At 42.9% G+C, this 18165-nt stretch overlaps 1 protein-coding gene across 3 annotated transcripts in view; it reads right to left on the minus strand.

The window, feature by feature from the left end:
- Positions 1–4342: 4342 nt before the first annotated feature.
- The window catches only part of XYLT1 (xylosyltransferase 1), a 151846-nt gene continuing 138023 nt past the window's right edge, over positions 4343–18165 (minus strand). For all 3 annotated transcript variants that reach the window (XM_042827989.1, XM_042827991.1, XM_042827990.1), the window contains exon 11: positions 4343–11988. In XM_042827989.1, the coding sequence (XP_042683923.1) occupies positions 11666–11988 (323 nt within the window). In that variant the 3' untranslated portion in view covers positions 4343–11665. The remainder of the gene's footprint in view (positions 11989–18165) is intronic.

Genomic DNA, 18165 nt, shown 5'->3' on the forward strand with positions numbered 1-18165 from the left:
TATTTTGGAGTGTGTTCTGACTGAAGTTTTATGTGATTTATATCAAATATCAAAAGAAAAAAAAAAGCAATGGTACTTTTGCTTGGTATAGCTGCTGGATAATGCTCAGGTTTCTGCAGAGCCACCCGACTGACCATGTAGATCTTACTGTCAAAGGACACAAACTGCTGCACTGTTAGTTTCCTCTTTTCATAGGTTTTGGGTTATTTCACTGTGTTATAAGTAATCAGCATTTTTTGTTGTTGATTCAGTCAGTTCGGCAGACGTCCTAAGTGAATTCCAGTGAGAAGAGGAAGCAGAGAACAGGCCGCAATCGAGCCAAAGCATCAGGCAACAGAAATCAGCCTGCTTGTGTGAGAGCTGCACCATCAAGGTTAGTGATACTTTTCTCACACTGGAGCAGAGAAAAGGAAATCTTAAGTCTTACAAGTATTCCTGTAATGTGCAACATCATTGCTGGCCAGTTCATGTTTTGTTCTGCTGCACAGGGAAGCTCTACAGGTGCCCCCCTTTTAAGGATAGATACAGTGCTGAGTGTCCAACAGATCATCCCCATTCTTTTTCCATGCCCAGACATCAGAAGCACAGCAGAACAAGGCAGGCAGCCCTTGCAATGCATGCAGTTTAGGGATTTCCCTCTTAAAAAAACCTCTTCTGAGAGCTCAGGAGTGATGACCTGCTGTCCCAACCAGGTGAAGGCAGCCTCAACATCTTCTTGCAGTCAGCAGAAGGAAGGGAGGGATGGGGGAATTCTGGGTTCCACTGTGGCAGTGCTGTTGTCACTCACCCTCAGCCCTGCCTGGTGTGTGGCATGCAGCTGTGCTGGCCAGAGAGTGGGACTGAAAATAAACCAGTGGTACTGCTGCCATGTTAGGCTCCTGTTGGTACTCCTTGGTTTGTTTTGTAGCATCTTCAAGGCTGGATGAAGGCAGGGAGAAAAAAGTTTTTGGTTTTGAGGTTGGGTCAGGAGGCAGCTGGCATAAATCAATGTCATTTCATTCACTGGATACATGGCATCAAGTTCACTTTGGTACTGATTAACATACACGCAGAGGCATGCTAAATTAAAAAGTATAGCATTTTGCTACTATTTAATGAGCTCTCATATTGAAACCAGTGTAATTTATGTTAATTAGCTAAACGAATGAGCAAACTAATTCAGCACTTATCCACGTAAAAAGAAGGGACTGTGGTGGAGCTCAGAAAGTAGCCCAGCGCTGGCACCCCAGGAGAGAGATGGGAGGTGACCGTGATGGGAGTGCTGCCCAGTGGGTCCTTCTGGGGGCTGCTGCCTGCCCCACCCCTGGCCACGGCCTGCTGCTGATGAGCTCATGTCCTTTTTTATTTTATCTGGAGGCAAAAGTTATTTCTTCTGAAGGGCCAGGGCTGGAGCCAGCTGCTAATAAAAGCAAACCATCAGTGAGCAGCGATGGGAAACCAAGGGATGGTGTGGCAGGCAGGGGCTTGCTTTCAATGCACAAAAAAAGTCCCTTTAAATTGAAATTCAGCAAGGAATTAAAAGCACATATAGGCGGACTTTATTAGAAAGTGAAACATTTGATCTTGGCTATTAATCTGTTGTAAGAAGATTTTCATTTCCTGGCCATATGTACCCAGCGATAGACGTTCATAAATGAGATCGCATTAAAATCTACTTTATGTTTCTAGTGAAATCTTTTATGCACGGTCTATTTATGAAGAAAAAAAAAAAAAAAAAGAAAAACAGAACAATTAGAGAAGCAGACTAAGAGAACTAAATTATTATAACTCATTAATACGTGAGAGAAATACTGCTCCAGCCTGAAGGCTCTGCACTGTGCAGCACTGAAGTGCCCGAGGCTGTGGCTGCTCCGTGGCTGTGCTGCCAGCTGCTTATGGCAGTGGGAACATGAGCAGCCCCTGCAAGTGGCTCATGTAGGGTTGGGCTGCAAAGATGCAACTCTTCACAATACCCAAACCTGCAGGAACTGACCACAACCTAGCAACACATCTTGTGTCACAAGATTTGGCACTAACAGCTCTTCAACACCTCTGATGTTCTTGGTGTCCAAACCACCATTCTCTTCTCAGGTTAAAGGAATATATTTTTCTTCTATTTTTATTTATTTATAATGCAGGGCTGTGTCATATTCCTGCTGCATTTCAAGCAGCTTTTCATTTCCACTTGGGCAGACTGCCAAAAGACTCAGTAGGGACCACAGCAGCACCATTTTGGATCATATTAATGTATTATCAAATATGGGGCTGAGACTCCTCTAGCACGGCATTAGGAACCTGGCATGAAACCACGTAGCTTGAGGGCTGCCCAAAACAAGCCAGGACTGCCAGGGGAAGGCAGAAATCGTGCCCAAGTGCCCATGTGGCACCACAACAGCCAAGGTCATCCTTTGTGAGAGAATAAAAAATTACCTGTTTTTGAAGTATAGTAGAACCTCATGAATCTCTCACTTTTTCATCTTTTATGGACTCTTTTTTTAGAAATCAGGCTACAGATTCTTTAGTAATAGATGAAAAAAAGTCAAATATCCAGGCACTGCAAAGAAATCCCTATTGTCAAGGCAATGAAATACCTCATTGCTGTTACGCTTGGCTTCTTGTGCTTTCTTACTGGCACCTGATCTGCAAAACAATTTGAGTTGATATTGTGAATTAAGTAAGTGTGCTCTACTCTGTATAAATACTAACGATGATCAGACAGATTAGGCATGGCAGAAGAAAAGAAAACCCAACAAACTGATGACACTGTGATCTCAATGAGACAAAGCTATGTGGTCCATTGAGCTCATGGCTGTGAGCATGGTGCTGCAGACAGATCTTTCCATGATGCATTGGGCTTTTTGTGCATAACCACAAGGAACGTTCAGCTCCTAGCTGAAGTTTGCTAAGAAAGCAAAATGCATGAGCACCTGGTAGCTTGATTTTTTTCTTTTTTCAAGTTAAGGCCGATGACACATTTGGAGACAATTAAAACAAAGGTGGAGCTTTTCAGCTAAGAAAAAAGAAAAAGCAGCATGCTTCTGCTATATATAAATAAAACCAGGCTTCAGTACTGAAAGCAGACTGTTTTGTTATTTTTTTCCCTTCTACAGAAAATCTTTTCTTTGTGCCAGGACTAAAATATTAGCAGTGTTCCCTCCTCTGTTTAAGCAGACCTCATTGCATCTAAGTGCCAAAAAAGTGGAATTCCAGAACAGCAGGTGAAAAGAAAACAGAAGATCAAAAGCTGCTCTGGCTGCCAAGAGAACCTGCAGCACTGCTTGGGGGTGCATGAAAAAGTCACGCAGACTCCTGATGGTGTCAGAGACTTTTGGAAGGTCATCAAGGATGGTTTTTTTTTCTCAGGCATCCCACATCAAAAAGCAGCACTAGGAGAGAAACTCGCAATGCATCATGAGAAGCCTGTTTTAGATACACCCCGCTTGTAGGAGAATTTAGGTGTTTTCCTCAGCATAACCTATAGAAGCAGCTTTAAGAAACCCATGCTTAGACTGGAGCCTGTTAAGTGCTTATAGCAGGTGGCCATTAAACAATGGCTAATTTGTGTCCTTAACACATGTGGGGGAACTATGGAAGAAGTGTGTCTGTCTGAGCTCATCCTCTCAGCAGAGACAAAGGACAGACATTGCTGTTCCTGTAACCAGGAGGCCTTCACATTAATTTCTGTTGCTACACACAGCTTCCATTTGTATGTCTGTGACCTTCCTCTTTAGTGATGATGAATGCTTTGGGGATGGATGGGAGAAACTTCAGTGCACTTCATCAGTAGCTGTCTTTAGAAGAGAGAGCTGCAACGGGCTTTTTCTCAATCCCTTTCTACCCCCTCTGCCTACCATGTCTTGGTTTGTTTGGAAGAGGCCCAACAGCAGTCATCTGTGATTGGCTCAACAAGTTTGGACCCGTCTCTGGACCTTGTGGGCAGTATTGGGAGCACTGGGGTGTCCATCTCCTGCCTCCCAGTGCTCTGACTGGTGGTGACATTAGCCCTGACAAGTGCAAGCCATCATCTTGACCAACAGTGAAAGTCTCCTCTGTAGTTACTATGGCTGCAAAATGGAGCCTAAGAAAAGACTCACTGGGCAGCAATTAGCATCAGCATGGGGATCACAAATCAGTAATGCTTCATTCCATTTTTATTCCTAAATATCAGCAGATAATGAAGTTCCCTTTAAATAAAGACTTCCCTTAGTGAGCTTAAAATAACACGTGTACACCCACTCCTAAAGACAGCTTTTTTTTTTTTTTTATTTTAAAATTCTGCATCTGAAAACACAGTATGACAGAAAGCATTTATATACAACTGCAGTGTTTTTGGTATAATACAGTATTTAGTACATCCATTTCATTTTCTGCAAAAAAATTTGCTTTATTGGACAAAAAAACCAAACTCCCATTGACAAAGAATACAGCTAAGGCACGTTGTTTTCTGCTAAATGAAAGACAAGAGGGTGCAAAAACGGGTAGTGCAATAATTGCTGAAAATCACATTCTACTACAAGAAAAGCATTCTGACTTTGAACTTTGATCACCAGTCAATTTTAAGACATTTCAATATCTCATAAAATACTCCTTTAAATAAATAGCAAAATATCTACATCTTTCAGTGTGTTCCATTTGGATTTCCAATTTTTTTTTAAACTTTGCTGTATATACATGTTTTTTTCTCCCTATTCAATAGCTTACAAAATATTTCTGTACAGCTTTATGCATATTATGATCTGTAACAAAATAGTTATTTCTTAAAACTATATTACCACCAGTCTTTGAAAATGACAGAATAGGAATAACTTATTATGGACTATGTTAGGAAATACAAAAATCCAATCAACCCCAAACAAAACCAAAATAACAAAGTCAGAAAAATCATTTAATTAACTCAAATCAGTTATTTTTGTTTCACAATTCTTGCTTGCTGTGTAAACCTTCTCATTTGCCTTTGGGTTGTATATGCATCAGAATACTGAAACAGGGTAGGATATGAGATTCCTAAAAGCACTGCAGCCTGCCGGGAATATTGGTGCTGCTGAAACATGACAGTATTCCTTGGAGAACAGCAGCAATGAAACCCAACATACCCAAGCCTTAGCAGAAGTTCGTGGCCTCTGCAGACTTGGACAACCTTTGGATAAAGCTCCAGAGGCCAGATTTTTTGGAAGTGCATTTGTAACTTTGATGGTACAGCCAGACTCCTCTGTCTTCTATGCCTACTGTTAGATTCCCAACCACCACTCAAAATCTGGCCCCTCGTGGTGACGTTCTTCACATTTTAAGACCGTACCGCTAGGAAGCATCTTCTCTCAGTTACAAGTACAAATCTGACACGAATGCTGCTGCGCTCTGCCAAAATGAGTGACGCTGCTCCAGTATTTGTCTCATGCATCTGAGAGCAGTCTGTCCTGTTACAGTCTGAAGATAAATAAAAAGCTATTATGTCTGCACTTTGTAGGTAATTAAATCAACCTTCCTTATCTACCGTAAGTTGCAGGAGACAGAGCTCATAATTTCCTAGGGTTTATATGAACTTCTGAGCCTTCCTTTGCCCAAAGGGAAGGTCATTTTCTTCCCTTAAAGACTGCATTTGTAAGCAATTTCTATTGTATTTGTGAAGTGTAAGCTGACAGCAACACAACTGAGCTGTAATAGAAACCTCAAGGTGCCTTTTATTCCTTCCACAACAAACAGAAAAAGTGAGCAAGACACAGACAACACCTAACTTTCTAACACAGTTTAAGGCCACATTTAGAAAGGATGAAAGTAAGGCTTTCTTTGAGGGGCTGCACACACTGAACGCCACAATGGGAACAGACACTGAGCAATTCAAAGCCAACAGGCTTCACCCAGAGAAAATCTGAACCACCACCCGAATTCTGGCCAACACGTCTGTGCTTTCTTTTGGACATAAGTAGGAAAATAAATGCCACAGTCATCCTGCAGAATATTCCCAGCAAACTGAAGGCGCTCCCCTAGCAAGAGATTACTATCTTCTCGATTGAGGGTGTTAATTACAACAGAACCAAAGACAAGCAAAGTCATTACAATATACAAATGCAGCGCAATGAACCGCGCCTAGAATTGTCACTCTGTTATCAGAGGCACCTGTACAGTATCTTGCTGTTTATTTGGCAAGGTTACAAGTAATACTTCTAGGTTTTAACAAAGTAGAAAGAGAATTTGCATAGATTGTACATTCAGTTCAAGGAGACTTCTGGTACCTTTTTTTGTTGTTATCAGGTAAACATGTTTGCAGACACAGTGAGGTAGCAGCTGTGATAGCACCATGAGCAAAAGAAGGTAACCAAGGCAGAAGCAAAGAGCAGAGGGATCTATGAGCTACTGTAGTATAAAGGAGCAAAATCAACACGGTACCTGCAGCCTCACATTGTGAGGTTTAATTGCTCGACTGCAGGAAACCTAATGCTGCTGTGGTCCTGGGTGACATAGGCTGTAAGATCTCGTTGCCTCAATTTTCAGTGCTCTCAGCCTGATTCCTCTTTTCCTTACAGTGGTGGTGATGGTGAAGGCCTTCAAAAGCCAGCCTGTTCCGTGCTGCACCTCTGAAGGGAGCTCTTGAACAGTCTACAGGAAGAAAGGTATTTCCCAATACAGCCCTTCCCACACTTGCTAAGGCTCTGTCTGCCATGTTGTCTGCAGCATCCTGCCTGCCCTCTTCCACACTGGTTTTGCTTCTCTGTGCAGTGGCAGCTGCCACCCTGTGTGACTGGGCCTCCTGTCCCAGGAGCTGCTGCTGGGCCCCAAAGGGCAGCGTCCCACCCCTCCAGCGCCAGCTGGCTCCTACTCTGCTCACGGATGTCAGCCAGTGCTTTCAATTGCCATTGAATATGGGTTTAATGCAGTGTCCTAAGAATCCTTAAGACTATCTTGGAGGCCTTGAATAGATGCAATGAAAGCACATGGATATCATTATCTTCTCACTGCCAGACTGAAGCTAAGGACAGTGGGACACAGCGCTAACTGCTTTCTACCAACTCAGTCTTTGCTGATGAAATAACCAAACCCACTATTACATACCTTAAATAACCATGCCCCAAGAATTGGGAAAAGGTACTTGCTGTCATTTTTTCAGATTCCTTCACATATATTAGTAGTGAGCTGACTGAAGGCTGCTCTAAAAAGCAAACTTTTCTGATTTACAACTAGGGGTTTTGATGATGCCTAAGGGATTTGGCTCACACGAGTACAGAACTTCCTGCTCAACAGAAAGCAATGGAGTTGGCCAAGGTTCCATCTGGCCAAGTCCTGAAGCCCTGGGAGCTGGGAAAATGAGGAGGGTGTGATAGCCAGCAGCAAGCTGGCAGCTCTCTGACAACTGTGATGAAAGAAGAGAACTGCGGAAATCAACAAAAGTTGGTCCTCATTGTTTGACCACAATTAAAATCTGGATTTTATTTTTATCTGGGAAGTCAAAACTAAGATCTCATGGTATCAGCATTTCTCGGGCTTGCTGTGCAGAAAAGAAGGTGCTCAGTTTATTCAAAGTGTTGTTGCTGCACAACTGTGTCAAACTTTTGCAGTTTCAGCACCTTCTTTGTCTTCTGCCTCTCCCTTCAGTCAGGTTTAGAATATTCCAGCTTTGACTCACTACTCTGGTCATTACAATATGAGACTGAGACTTCGTTAATATTGTGATTAGTGCTGTAGGAGATGGACAGAAGGTGAATAAACATTAGTTGGTCCTTCTGTTGGTCTTGCAGGATCATTGTTAAGTTGTTAAACAACTACACATGCATTGTGCATTAAAGCTGATACCTAGGAAAGCCACTCTGTAACACAAATGCATACACCTCCATGTCTAGGCTCAGTGGTAATGAAGACTGAGCAAGAGAGAGGCAGATGGACTTCCTTGTATAATACTTGCCATCATGGAGGGGTTGTTAAAATTCCCTGCTTGCTGAGAGCACAAAAAATGAAGGCATAATTTCAACTCTAAGAAGCCTTTGAATTTCAGAAAATGGAAATATAAATACAATCACTTAATGTCCAAACGTTATCAAAGAAAGAATTGGACACCTCTAAAAATAAACTGTCAAGTGAGCTGTTTCTATTTGCCTCAAGGTTTAACATTACCATATAAACAGGTTTGCATATCACTAAGACCGACTTTGGATGTAATTCATTAAATCATGTATGTAGAAGTTCTGCGTTTGGCCACGTTTCCTTTCTGTGTAATTCAGATTGATCACAGAAATGTTCCATGGCTACTGTGCAGAGCAGGCACAGCATTTAAATGAGCAAAGCATTACACACAGAGGGCAAATGCACGCATATGGAAACCCATCCCTTTGCCACAGAAGGGATTCTGATCAAAGCTGGCTTTCAGCTGGAGTCCCATTCAGCAAGGAATGGCCAGCATGATTGGAAAATGACACCAGCACACTCAGATGGGGATGCATAACTTGGTTGTTTTATACGAACTGTGGGTTCCTGCTCTGAATTCTCCTTTTCACCAAATGTAAGATCTGTGAAGTTATTCTCTTCTAACAATATATGATATTCACCCCAGGCTACAAGTGCCTGCCATTTCAGGACCAGAAAAGCTATTCAGCAGCACCACCACAGCCACTTGGTTGGAGCAAGCTCTGATTCCTGATGGAAGAAGTCTTGCATCCACAGGGCTTACTGCACCATTATAGCACTTCCCAGCTTAGACTTATCTCTACAGGACCTCTGTCTGAGCCTACATACAGACAGCTACAGCAGATGCTGTTGTGTAGGTCCAAAGCTCAACACTCACACCAGATGACGTTCCAAACACAGCAGCTCAGCCACTGAGGATTTCAAACACATACAGTATTTACTGATAGCATACTGTCTCACCCTTTTTATTTATGTGGACTTGACTCTGGAGCCCTTACTCAGGATCAGCACCCTGTGAAAGCTTTGCCTGAGGAAGGACTGCAGGACCTCCTGTTTCAAGCTGATGCTGTAACAGCAGCACTGGGAGTGCCAGCTTGCTATTCAACTTCTTTGAGCTTTTTGTCTTTCAGAAAACAAACTAATATTAAAAAAAAACTAGTATACAATGTAAGTAGATACTTCAGCAACCACTTGAGTTCTTCTCCCTTTTTGAACTACAGCAAACTAATCTGTGCCTTACATTTAGAATGACTGGCAGATTTTCTTCTAGCCACAGAAGCCTGGGTTGTTGTCACCTTCTGTTTCATCTAGTTAACAATGAGAGTTTCCTAACAAAGTAATTAAAAACACTCCTGTTTAAGAATAAAAAAGTATCAAATTTAAAAATCAAGTTATCTGCATGTGTGTGGATGCACCCTTACACACATGCCAATGTGCAAGACAGACTGAGCAGCCTGTGAGTACCCCAGCAGCTGTACTGAGAACAATCACTGATGGGGTTGTTAATGGTGTGCCCTAACTAGCTCTCCATTTATCCACAGGGCTCTGACTGTGCAGCCGCCATTGCCATGTGACTGAAGCCCTGGATGGATTTCTCAGTGAGGACTGGAGGCTCCCAGAGAATCTGAACTTCACGATGGAATGTTAGATTGAAAATAAGCACTGCTAACAAAAAAAACCTCAAAAACATACTGAGTAAGTAATAATACCGCACTGCTATCATATAAACCTGTTGGCAAACCTGGTTTTAAACACATTTGCCTCTAGAGCCAGTTGAAAAGCAGGAACGTTATTTTGACTGAAATATTTCAACCAGCTCTCATTGCTACAAGCTTTCCTAAACCTAGAGCTCTCATGAGTGTCAGAATGAGGATAAAGAAAGAAAGGGAGATGTGAGGGGAGGAAGGCCTTTTCTTAATAAAGGCAGCTTCAGTTAGTAAGATAACATAATCTTCAAGCTGCAAAAGCAGCACCTACTAATTAGTCATTGACTAAAACATAAATAATAAATACCTAAATTGTTCCTTCTATGCATCCATTTTCATGCCAGATAAACACTTCAATGCTCTGCCTTCATGCCAGCACAGCTGACACTGCAATTTCAAGTCCAAAGCAAACTGCAAGTAGCTTTAAACCAACGCTACGGAGACAGAACGAGCTGCTGGAATCTCTGTGTCACGGACATCTTGCAAGCGCTGTTTAAAAGGGAATTCAACCTTTCTGTGAGATGCGATTATGGAATGATTTAAGGGTCTATTTCCCTCCTGGTGTGGACGCTTAACTCTCATCAGCAGGAATGAGAGCTAGACATACACACACAAGGGTAAACAGATACCTTGCTGTTTAAATCAACAAGATTTTGTTCCTAATTAACCCAATAGCACTTAATAGCTTTCTTGGGTCAAGAGATTACCACAGCAACAACAACAAAGTGCATGTTTTATGTAAATGCAAAATGCATCTGTTGGAGATGAATCTACATAAAACTTATATTATACGAAGTTCTTGGAATATAAGAAAGTGAAGTCTCTTGCTGCTGTAGAAAATGCAGCTAAAAGTGATGCAACAGATGCCTATTTCAAACAGGAAGCAGCCTGCTAGAAACTCTAAGGACAGGGGAGGGTAGAGTTTTCTGAGAGAATAAAGCAAGAGCACTGAGAAGCAAGGTATTGCTCTCCTTCATGTCCAGCTTTGGTCAGGAACTCTGATATCCTGCTCAGCTTTCTAGGTGCCCTGGCAAATTTTAATACCCTTCTTCACGCAGAGCTAGCAGATCTGAGACCAAAGGAGGAAATTAGTGTTAAGACTTACTTATTTGTCACTACTTAAGGAAGAAATGTGTTGCAGATTTAGGTTCCAATCTTACTCTCACTGATAAAAATAATCTCCGACTCTAAACTGCAAGGGCAAATGCCACTGTTTTACTGGTACTGAGCAACTCCACTGCTTGAGAAAATACAGCAAAAGTGAGCAGTCACTGCCCAATCTATGCCCAGTGATGCACACACTTCTGTGCAGGAAGTCTGCAAAATACGGAGTGCTGGTGAGCGTAGAAAGACCCTGCACATTCCAAAGGTCTGAATCCAGACTGCTTCTTGGTCTTTCAAAATAATATTTGAAGTAGCCAGATCCTGAACCTGACTACACGAGAAATGAAAAGCTGATACTGCCAAACACCAGTGCCACGTAGAGTTTATCATGAAATTGGTCTGAAAACCTCTGAATGTAACCTGAAGGCCCTTGCTTCGGCTCACATTCCCTAACTAGGATGACACAGACAGCACAGCAGTTAGCTGTGTCCAGAATTACTTTATGTTACATACAAAAAATACTAATGAGGGTGTACCATAATTATTTCATGTTCTGTAAGGTAATCCGGCCATATGGGATACAGCCTGCAGTAACCAACCTCCCCAGGAAGCATAAATAGAAGGGAATTTTGCTGTGATTTATTTATGGTAGCAAAATGATTAAAGCCTATGAAACAGCAGAGGTACAGACAAATTTATTTTTAAAAAACACCACTTTTAGCAGCTGTTCCCTCACTGCCCTCTCCATGGCTCACTGCTGCTGCTGCTTTGAGGCCCACACGGTGAACCAAGCCACTCCAACGGAACTGATGGAGAGAGCAGTGCCAAAGGCCTTGTCAGATTATTTTTTACGAAATAATTACATTGCAATATGTAACAAAAAAGTATAACGTTCCCTTAGGTGAAACCTAGCATGAGATTCATGTTGGAGCAAGGTTCGATTCCCTTTTAAGACCCTGTACCGAAGGAGGGCGTACCGGCTGCTACCTCAAGCGACCATCGGGTTTGACGGGGCCCAGCTCGGACTTGGGGTCGGGGCTCAGGGAGCTCCAGGCAGTCTGGGTGCAGGCCTGCATGACGGGGCAGGCGGTGGGGCCGGTGCTGCAGATGTCCACGGCCGACCAGACGCTGCTGACCAGTGAGTCCACCCAGGCGTCCAGCCGGGCGCCCACCAGCGCTGCGTTCCTCTTGGCCTGATCCACGCGAGCAGCGCTGACGGGAATGTTTAAGACTGGGTTCAAGCCTTGGAAGCTCTGCTCCATGTATGCGTTCTTTGGAGGCCCGCTGTGATATTTCATGGCTTCCTCTGGAAAAGGCAGAAACAAACCACAAAATTAGAGTGTCGAAGAAAACCTTTGGGGTTTAAGGGTTCAGCAGAACTGAAAGGTGGGCCCAGCCTTGCAGCTCCTGCCCATAGCTGGAGCCTGGGCAACGTGCAGTTCCCTCCTGTGAAGAACTTATTTTGCATTCAGGAAAAGCCAATGTTGTCTCTCTCCCCAGAGAGGAGGCCTGCAGATACACCCTGTTCAGCTGGTTACCCCGCCAACATCCACACAGACTGTGCTTTGAAATGAGGGAATGGCTGAAGGAGACCTGAGGTGAGAGTGTTAGAAACTGTGGTCAGACTTCAAGTGTTATCAATGACTTGTCTAGCAGAAAGAGCTCAGCCTGGTTTTCTTCTAAACAGATTGCCCTTCCCTTGTTATGGAAGTCACAACTCTTGTATGCAGTATCTGCCTCCAGAAGCCACGTGGTGACACTGCCGGCACCAGAAGGACAGCAACCCGGCCTTGGACTGACCAGGTAGGGCTTGCGGAGCTGCGACCCCAGTAGAATTGCTGGAAGCACTCCAGTCTCACTGGGAAAACGCTCTCTAAAGACAATCATATTTCAAGCACTTGCACTGAATAATGGATCAAACCCATTTCCCTTGCATTGTGGTTGCTTTTCTTAGAGTAACTCCTCTACCTCAGCCAAATGCAGTACATCGTTAGAAAAAATCACTGTCAGAGTGCGTAACACCTTCAAAGACCTTCAGACCCTCAGCCCAGTCTAAGGCTTGCTGACTTCTGGAGGTAGCTGAGGTGCTACTCATACGCCCAGAATGTGAGCCTCCACAAAAATTCACTCAGTGCCTCTAGGGAGTAAATTCTCAACTCTTTCTTTCTGTTCTCAGCTGACTTCTCTACCATCCTTGTTCCCGGCAGCACAGAGGATATGTTCAGCTCTGCCAACATATACAGTCTAAAACACAAAAAGGGCCCATTCAGGGCACTCCAGGCTAGGAAAGCCACTGGGTTCAGATATCATTTAGAGGCCAGGAATTACATATTCACGTCTACAATTCCTTCCACATATCCTTGCTGCTCACACTGAGCCCTTTCTTCCACACAGAGGACAGCATCTCGGGCATTGGCAATAAATCAGTATGTTGATTTAGAGGGAAAAGGGACACTTAATTGGAGCTCTGCTGTTACATTTGCAAAGTCTTTAATGTCAAATGCAGCGCAAGTCCATTACTTCAAATCCTCAATTAAATTAGTTCAGCAGATCCCCATCGCCATTAGACATGCTTTAACTATTCCTATATTCTATACCTATCTACTGCCCGTTTTCCTTTAAATGAATAGACTAGAATAACTTCTAGTCAAAAGGAGTTTGTTCCATGCACTTATGTCAGAAGTGTGCTCTGCCAGAGCTCTACAGTTTAAGAAACAGAACGAGTACACATGATTAAATTTCCTCCTTTGGAAGCAATTAAATATGGAAGATTGTTTGTCAACATATTAATTAAATAGGAGTATTATAAGTAAAAATCCCCAAACAAATAAGATTTGGCATTGCTAGCAGGATCATCTGACTGAAACAGGCAGCTCAGAGAGCTTGCTGAATTAAAAGCTGCTGTGCATGTGTTTGCTGTGTGGAACAAGAAGAAGTTTTTCCAGACAAACAACAGGATGAAACAGAACTCGCCCTGACTCAGATTTTTCTCAGACATTCCCACCTGCACACTGCTGTGTGGTTCTACACCACTCAGTGAGTGCTGCACTCTGCTGCAGAACCAGCTGTGCTGCATGGATGTGCCGGCAGAGACAGTGCTCAAAGTGGATAAAGGAACTGAAGGGAATCCTTTGTTTTCAAAATAACCCAAACAAGTATTATCAGGCAGAGCTGGTTAACAGCAGTCAGTGCAGAGCTACTCATCTAAATAGAAAACTCTAAGGGTTCAACCCAGAACCCTCTCCTTAATCTCCACATTTTTGTTCAAGAGTTCACAAGAGAAAGTAAAGACCTCTCCTCCCTGTTCGCTGCCCATGCTGCTCATTCACACTATGGGAGATGTTGGGTGCTATTCCTCTTTGCATTAGAGACAAAAAAAGAAGAGATAATAATGACTTTATAACCTACTGGGCTGGGAAAACAAGGAGATGTGGATCCCAAGCCCTGAAACACTGCACAAAGGGAGGCTGGAGCTACTGTGCATCATTTTGAAGTGCTTACTTACACTTCAGTCCTTGCTCATGAAAAAAGTAATGAATGTAAGGCCTGCCTCCATGAGATGTGGTTTTAGGCATTTAAGACTCCAGTCACAGCAACCAATTCAAAATTAACTGGACTGCAGACAGTAAGACAGATATTTTTTTCCAGTGAAAACATCCATATGGTCCTTTGAGGTGGAAGACTTACCAGTGCAAAATATGTTCCACTGACTTTAAATTACAGTTTGAAAAAATAAGTTATTTTTTGTGCCCCGCTGCCGTTTGCACTTCACTCTGGGAGGGCATTTCCCTCCTCAACTGACTTTCCTTAGCATTACTTCTTTGGGCTGAGCACACAGCCTGCAGTCAGCTGCACAGGCTGAGATCTCAGCAGTTCTGTGTGGGTTTGTTCTTCATTTTGCAGAAAAAGCAAATGAGTTTAGACAGAGAGTGGGCTACGGAATGAAAGCAGCAGTTACCTTGGTACACATAGGTAGCTAGACCTGTGGTTTTTTTTAAGGAACACAGAACGTACAGCTTTATTTCCTTACTTGAATTGCATTGAAGCCCTCTGGCAAAGAGGTAATTTTTTATCGACATTTGGTTTGTTTTCTCTTGCAGCAAACAAGACAGTGCTGCATTTGCTCATTGCAAAGCTAATCGACTCCTTGTCAACTGGATCTGAACTAAATTTCAAAGCAAATCCCTGTCTTCAGGGTTTTTCTTGGACTGACGATTCTAGGGCATGTCTACTCTCCTGCAGACACAGGCCTGCCTGCTGCTGTTACTACATTTATCAAGAACGTATCATGTCATAGCTGGTTAATTTAAAGAAATCACAGCAGTTCTGACACAAGTTGCCACCCACTTTATAATCCGTATAGATGCAATTAGAATTGATTGAGCCACTGCAAATAACCAACAGCAAAACAAAGGTTTCCCAGTACATACTTAATTAAGCTGATCCATAAATATGGATTAGGTTAACAGGTTTCTGAGATGTATGTGTGCATTGTGGGGTGTCTGCCAATGCCTCCAAGCCTTTGAAAGAGGCGCCTGTAGCTGGAGGGCACTGGGACCATGGGGTGGTGTTTGAGGCTCCCTGTCCAGCTGTGGGGCAGCAGGAGCTCCATGCCAGGAGCATGCAAACGCATCAGGAACCAAACATGAAAGGTGCCTCTGCAGAGGGATGCTCTCCTTCCTTCCTTCTTTGCTTGAGGGAAGAAGTTTTCAAGTAATTTATTTATTTTCAATCTAGGCTAGTATGGGCTTGAGGTCTGGGGCTTCATCTTGATTTACTTTATTTAGGTTTTATAAAACTACATTAAACACGTGGCAACTCATTAGTACCACTCCAACTGGGACACCACCATCAAAGCTTTGTATGAATATAAACTCAAATTTGAAAATGAATTGGTTTGGCTTTTTCCCTGTATCTCTCAGTGCTTCAGGGAGATGTGTGCAGTCCCACCTGGGAGGAGCACTTGCACAGACTTTGTGCAGCAAAGAGAAAGAGAGATGATGGAGAAGCAGGTCCAACCTCCATGGAATTTGCTGCCTAAAGCATACAGTAAGAAACCCTCATCCTTGTGTATAGCCACATCTTCTAGCCATCTGTCTCCCTGTCTTGCATCCTCCACATTACATTTCCTTTCTGTCTTGGCCTGAGGCATCCCAATGGCCTGTGGCAGCTCTCCTGTGTCCTTACAGTGAGCAAGGAGAACTTGGCTCTAACACAGTCAGCCATACAGTGAGACACTCTGAGTCACCATTTAAAGAAAAAACAAAACAACAGAATCTGGCTGTGCAGGACACAGGGAGAAGGAGATACTGGTGGACAAGTGAAGCTCAACCTGCTTTTTCCAAATGGGTTATTTGACAAATTCACATAACTCACTTTATGTCCTTCTCCAAACATGCAAAGACCTGAAGAAATTCCTGAGCCAGAATGATCTGCTGAAGGCAGAACTGATCAGAGACAGAACTCAGAGAAAATAGACACAGATCTGAAGGACTGAAGGGGAAAGAGGAGCAATAAAGAATAAATAGCATGAGATTCTAAACTTTCCACTGAAATAGCTTTGGGAGCCTCATTTTCTGTGGAAACATCCCCAACCTCCAAGTGTACTCAATCATTCCATGTGAGAACGGATCTCGGATCTTTTATGGGTCCAGTCCTTGTAAAGGGCAACAAATGCCTGTGTTTAAACAATTTACATTCTACCAGTTATGTGCATCTGGACATAATATGCCAGGAAAAAGCCTGTCCCTGATTTCTCCTTGTGGCTTTACTTGCATGCACTAACTTTAGGCCAAAGCTAATAAATAAATGAGAATAGAAAACGAATAACAGCTGCATATGCTGTTTTTATAAACTGCTAAATGAGACATCTTTGCTGGTAGCTGGTCCCAGAATTAACTTTTTTAGTTCGAACTGTAATCATGAATTTTGAGAGAGATACAGGAATGAACATGTTCTGCTTCATTTAAGAGAGGAGCAAGTTGCTCCCTTCATGGTGTAGGGAAAAAGAAATCAGCTTCACCTTGTGCTCTGTGCTGGTCAGTGGATTTGCAGTGATTTAGGAAGTACAGTGACAGTTGTCACGTTCTTGCTCTCAAGATACAACAGCCTGCTGCCAGATTTGGGCAGATATTTTTTAGACAGTCAGACTGTGCACAAACATGGGCAGATCGTTATGTAGGTACCTATGTGGACTCCGGTTTCTACATCTGGAATGTGTGAGACAGAGTGGGCCTGATCCTGATGAAGCAAACCAGTGTGTATGTGAATGAAAAAGGCTTCTGGAGGAGCAAATTATCTGCAGTGGAAATCTTTCTGACACGAGCTTTAGAGCTTTTCTTTTTTACTCAGGGTGAGGGAAGGACAAAACTTGAATCCCTAATAAAACATACTTTTCTCTTCTGCTGACAACTCCTGGCTAAGGCTGATGTATGTTTTATTTTCAGTGGGACAAGACAATAATACTATTCCTTCATTTTAGAGGATTTTTGGCAGCTTTCACATTGTTTACAACAGTAACAGAAATTGTTCTTTTAGAACTTCTAATTCTTCTGTCGTATTCTCACAATGCCTTTATTTGGCACAGAGAAATATATTTAAGTAATAAAGTGGTGACAAACTGACAAAAGCTTGAAATCAAAGCTAAATGACAATTGCCAGCACAGAGCACAGTAACATCACTGAGACAGAAAGCCTTGAAAAAACCCAAACAAACAAATCTGCATTGTAAATATCATTCTAACTAGAGTGAAGTGTCTCTCTCTGCCCCTGTAATTAATTTTCTCCTTTACCTTTGTGCCTCAGCCACAAGGAGATTATGCATCCCAGCATCAGCAGCAAAGTGCTCCTGAGGCTTTTCCTAGATAATATTGTTCCCTGGCTTTGTATTTCATTCCTATGGTAGATTCTCATTACCATATGAATAGGGCTCTTTAACAAGAAATATGAGCCAGATCTTCTCTCAGTGAATCAATGGGACAACTTTTTCTTTCTTATTTGTGGCAAGATGCAGGGACTCCCTGATTCCAGTGGAACAATTTGAGATTCCACCTTTGGACAGAGGGCTTTTGCCTTCCCACCACAAAGCATGGGCGCTGGGCTGAAGCCTCACACATGCTTGGCTTTGCTCAGCACTCTCACATAGCAAAACACAGCAAGGCTGCTGGCTACGTGCCACATTTTCAATCCAGTCTGTGCCTCAACTGTTAAATTAGCAAAGAACGTGGAATTCATTCACTTGCAGGAGATGAATCTCTAACAGCCACGTTCAGAAGCAGGGCTGCTACAAACTTAAAATTCTTTCTACACGCGGTGTTTTTCAGAATGTATCATTGCCCAGCAGCTAATAAGAGCAGCAGGTTGTCTGTGGTGCAGTTTTTCCTTAAGAAACGATGTCACCAAATGCTACAAGGAGAAATCAGCATGTTGGCTGTCCTGGTGAGAAATGTGTAGCATCAGGCTCCTGCTGAGCACGATAAGGGCG

Source organism: Centrocercus urophasianus, unplaced genomic scaffold, assembly GCF_019232065.1.
Source record: "Centrocercus urophasianus isolate 14NV4802_14NV808 unplaced genomic scaffold, USGS_Curo_1.0 seq_29, whole genome shotgun sequence".
NCBI classification, from domain to species: domain Eukaryota; kingdom Metazoa; phylum Chordata; class Aves; order Galliformes; family Phasianidae; genus Centrocercus; species Centrocercus urophasianus.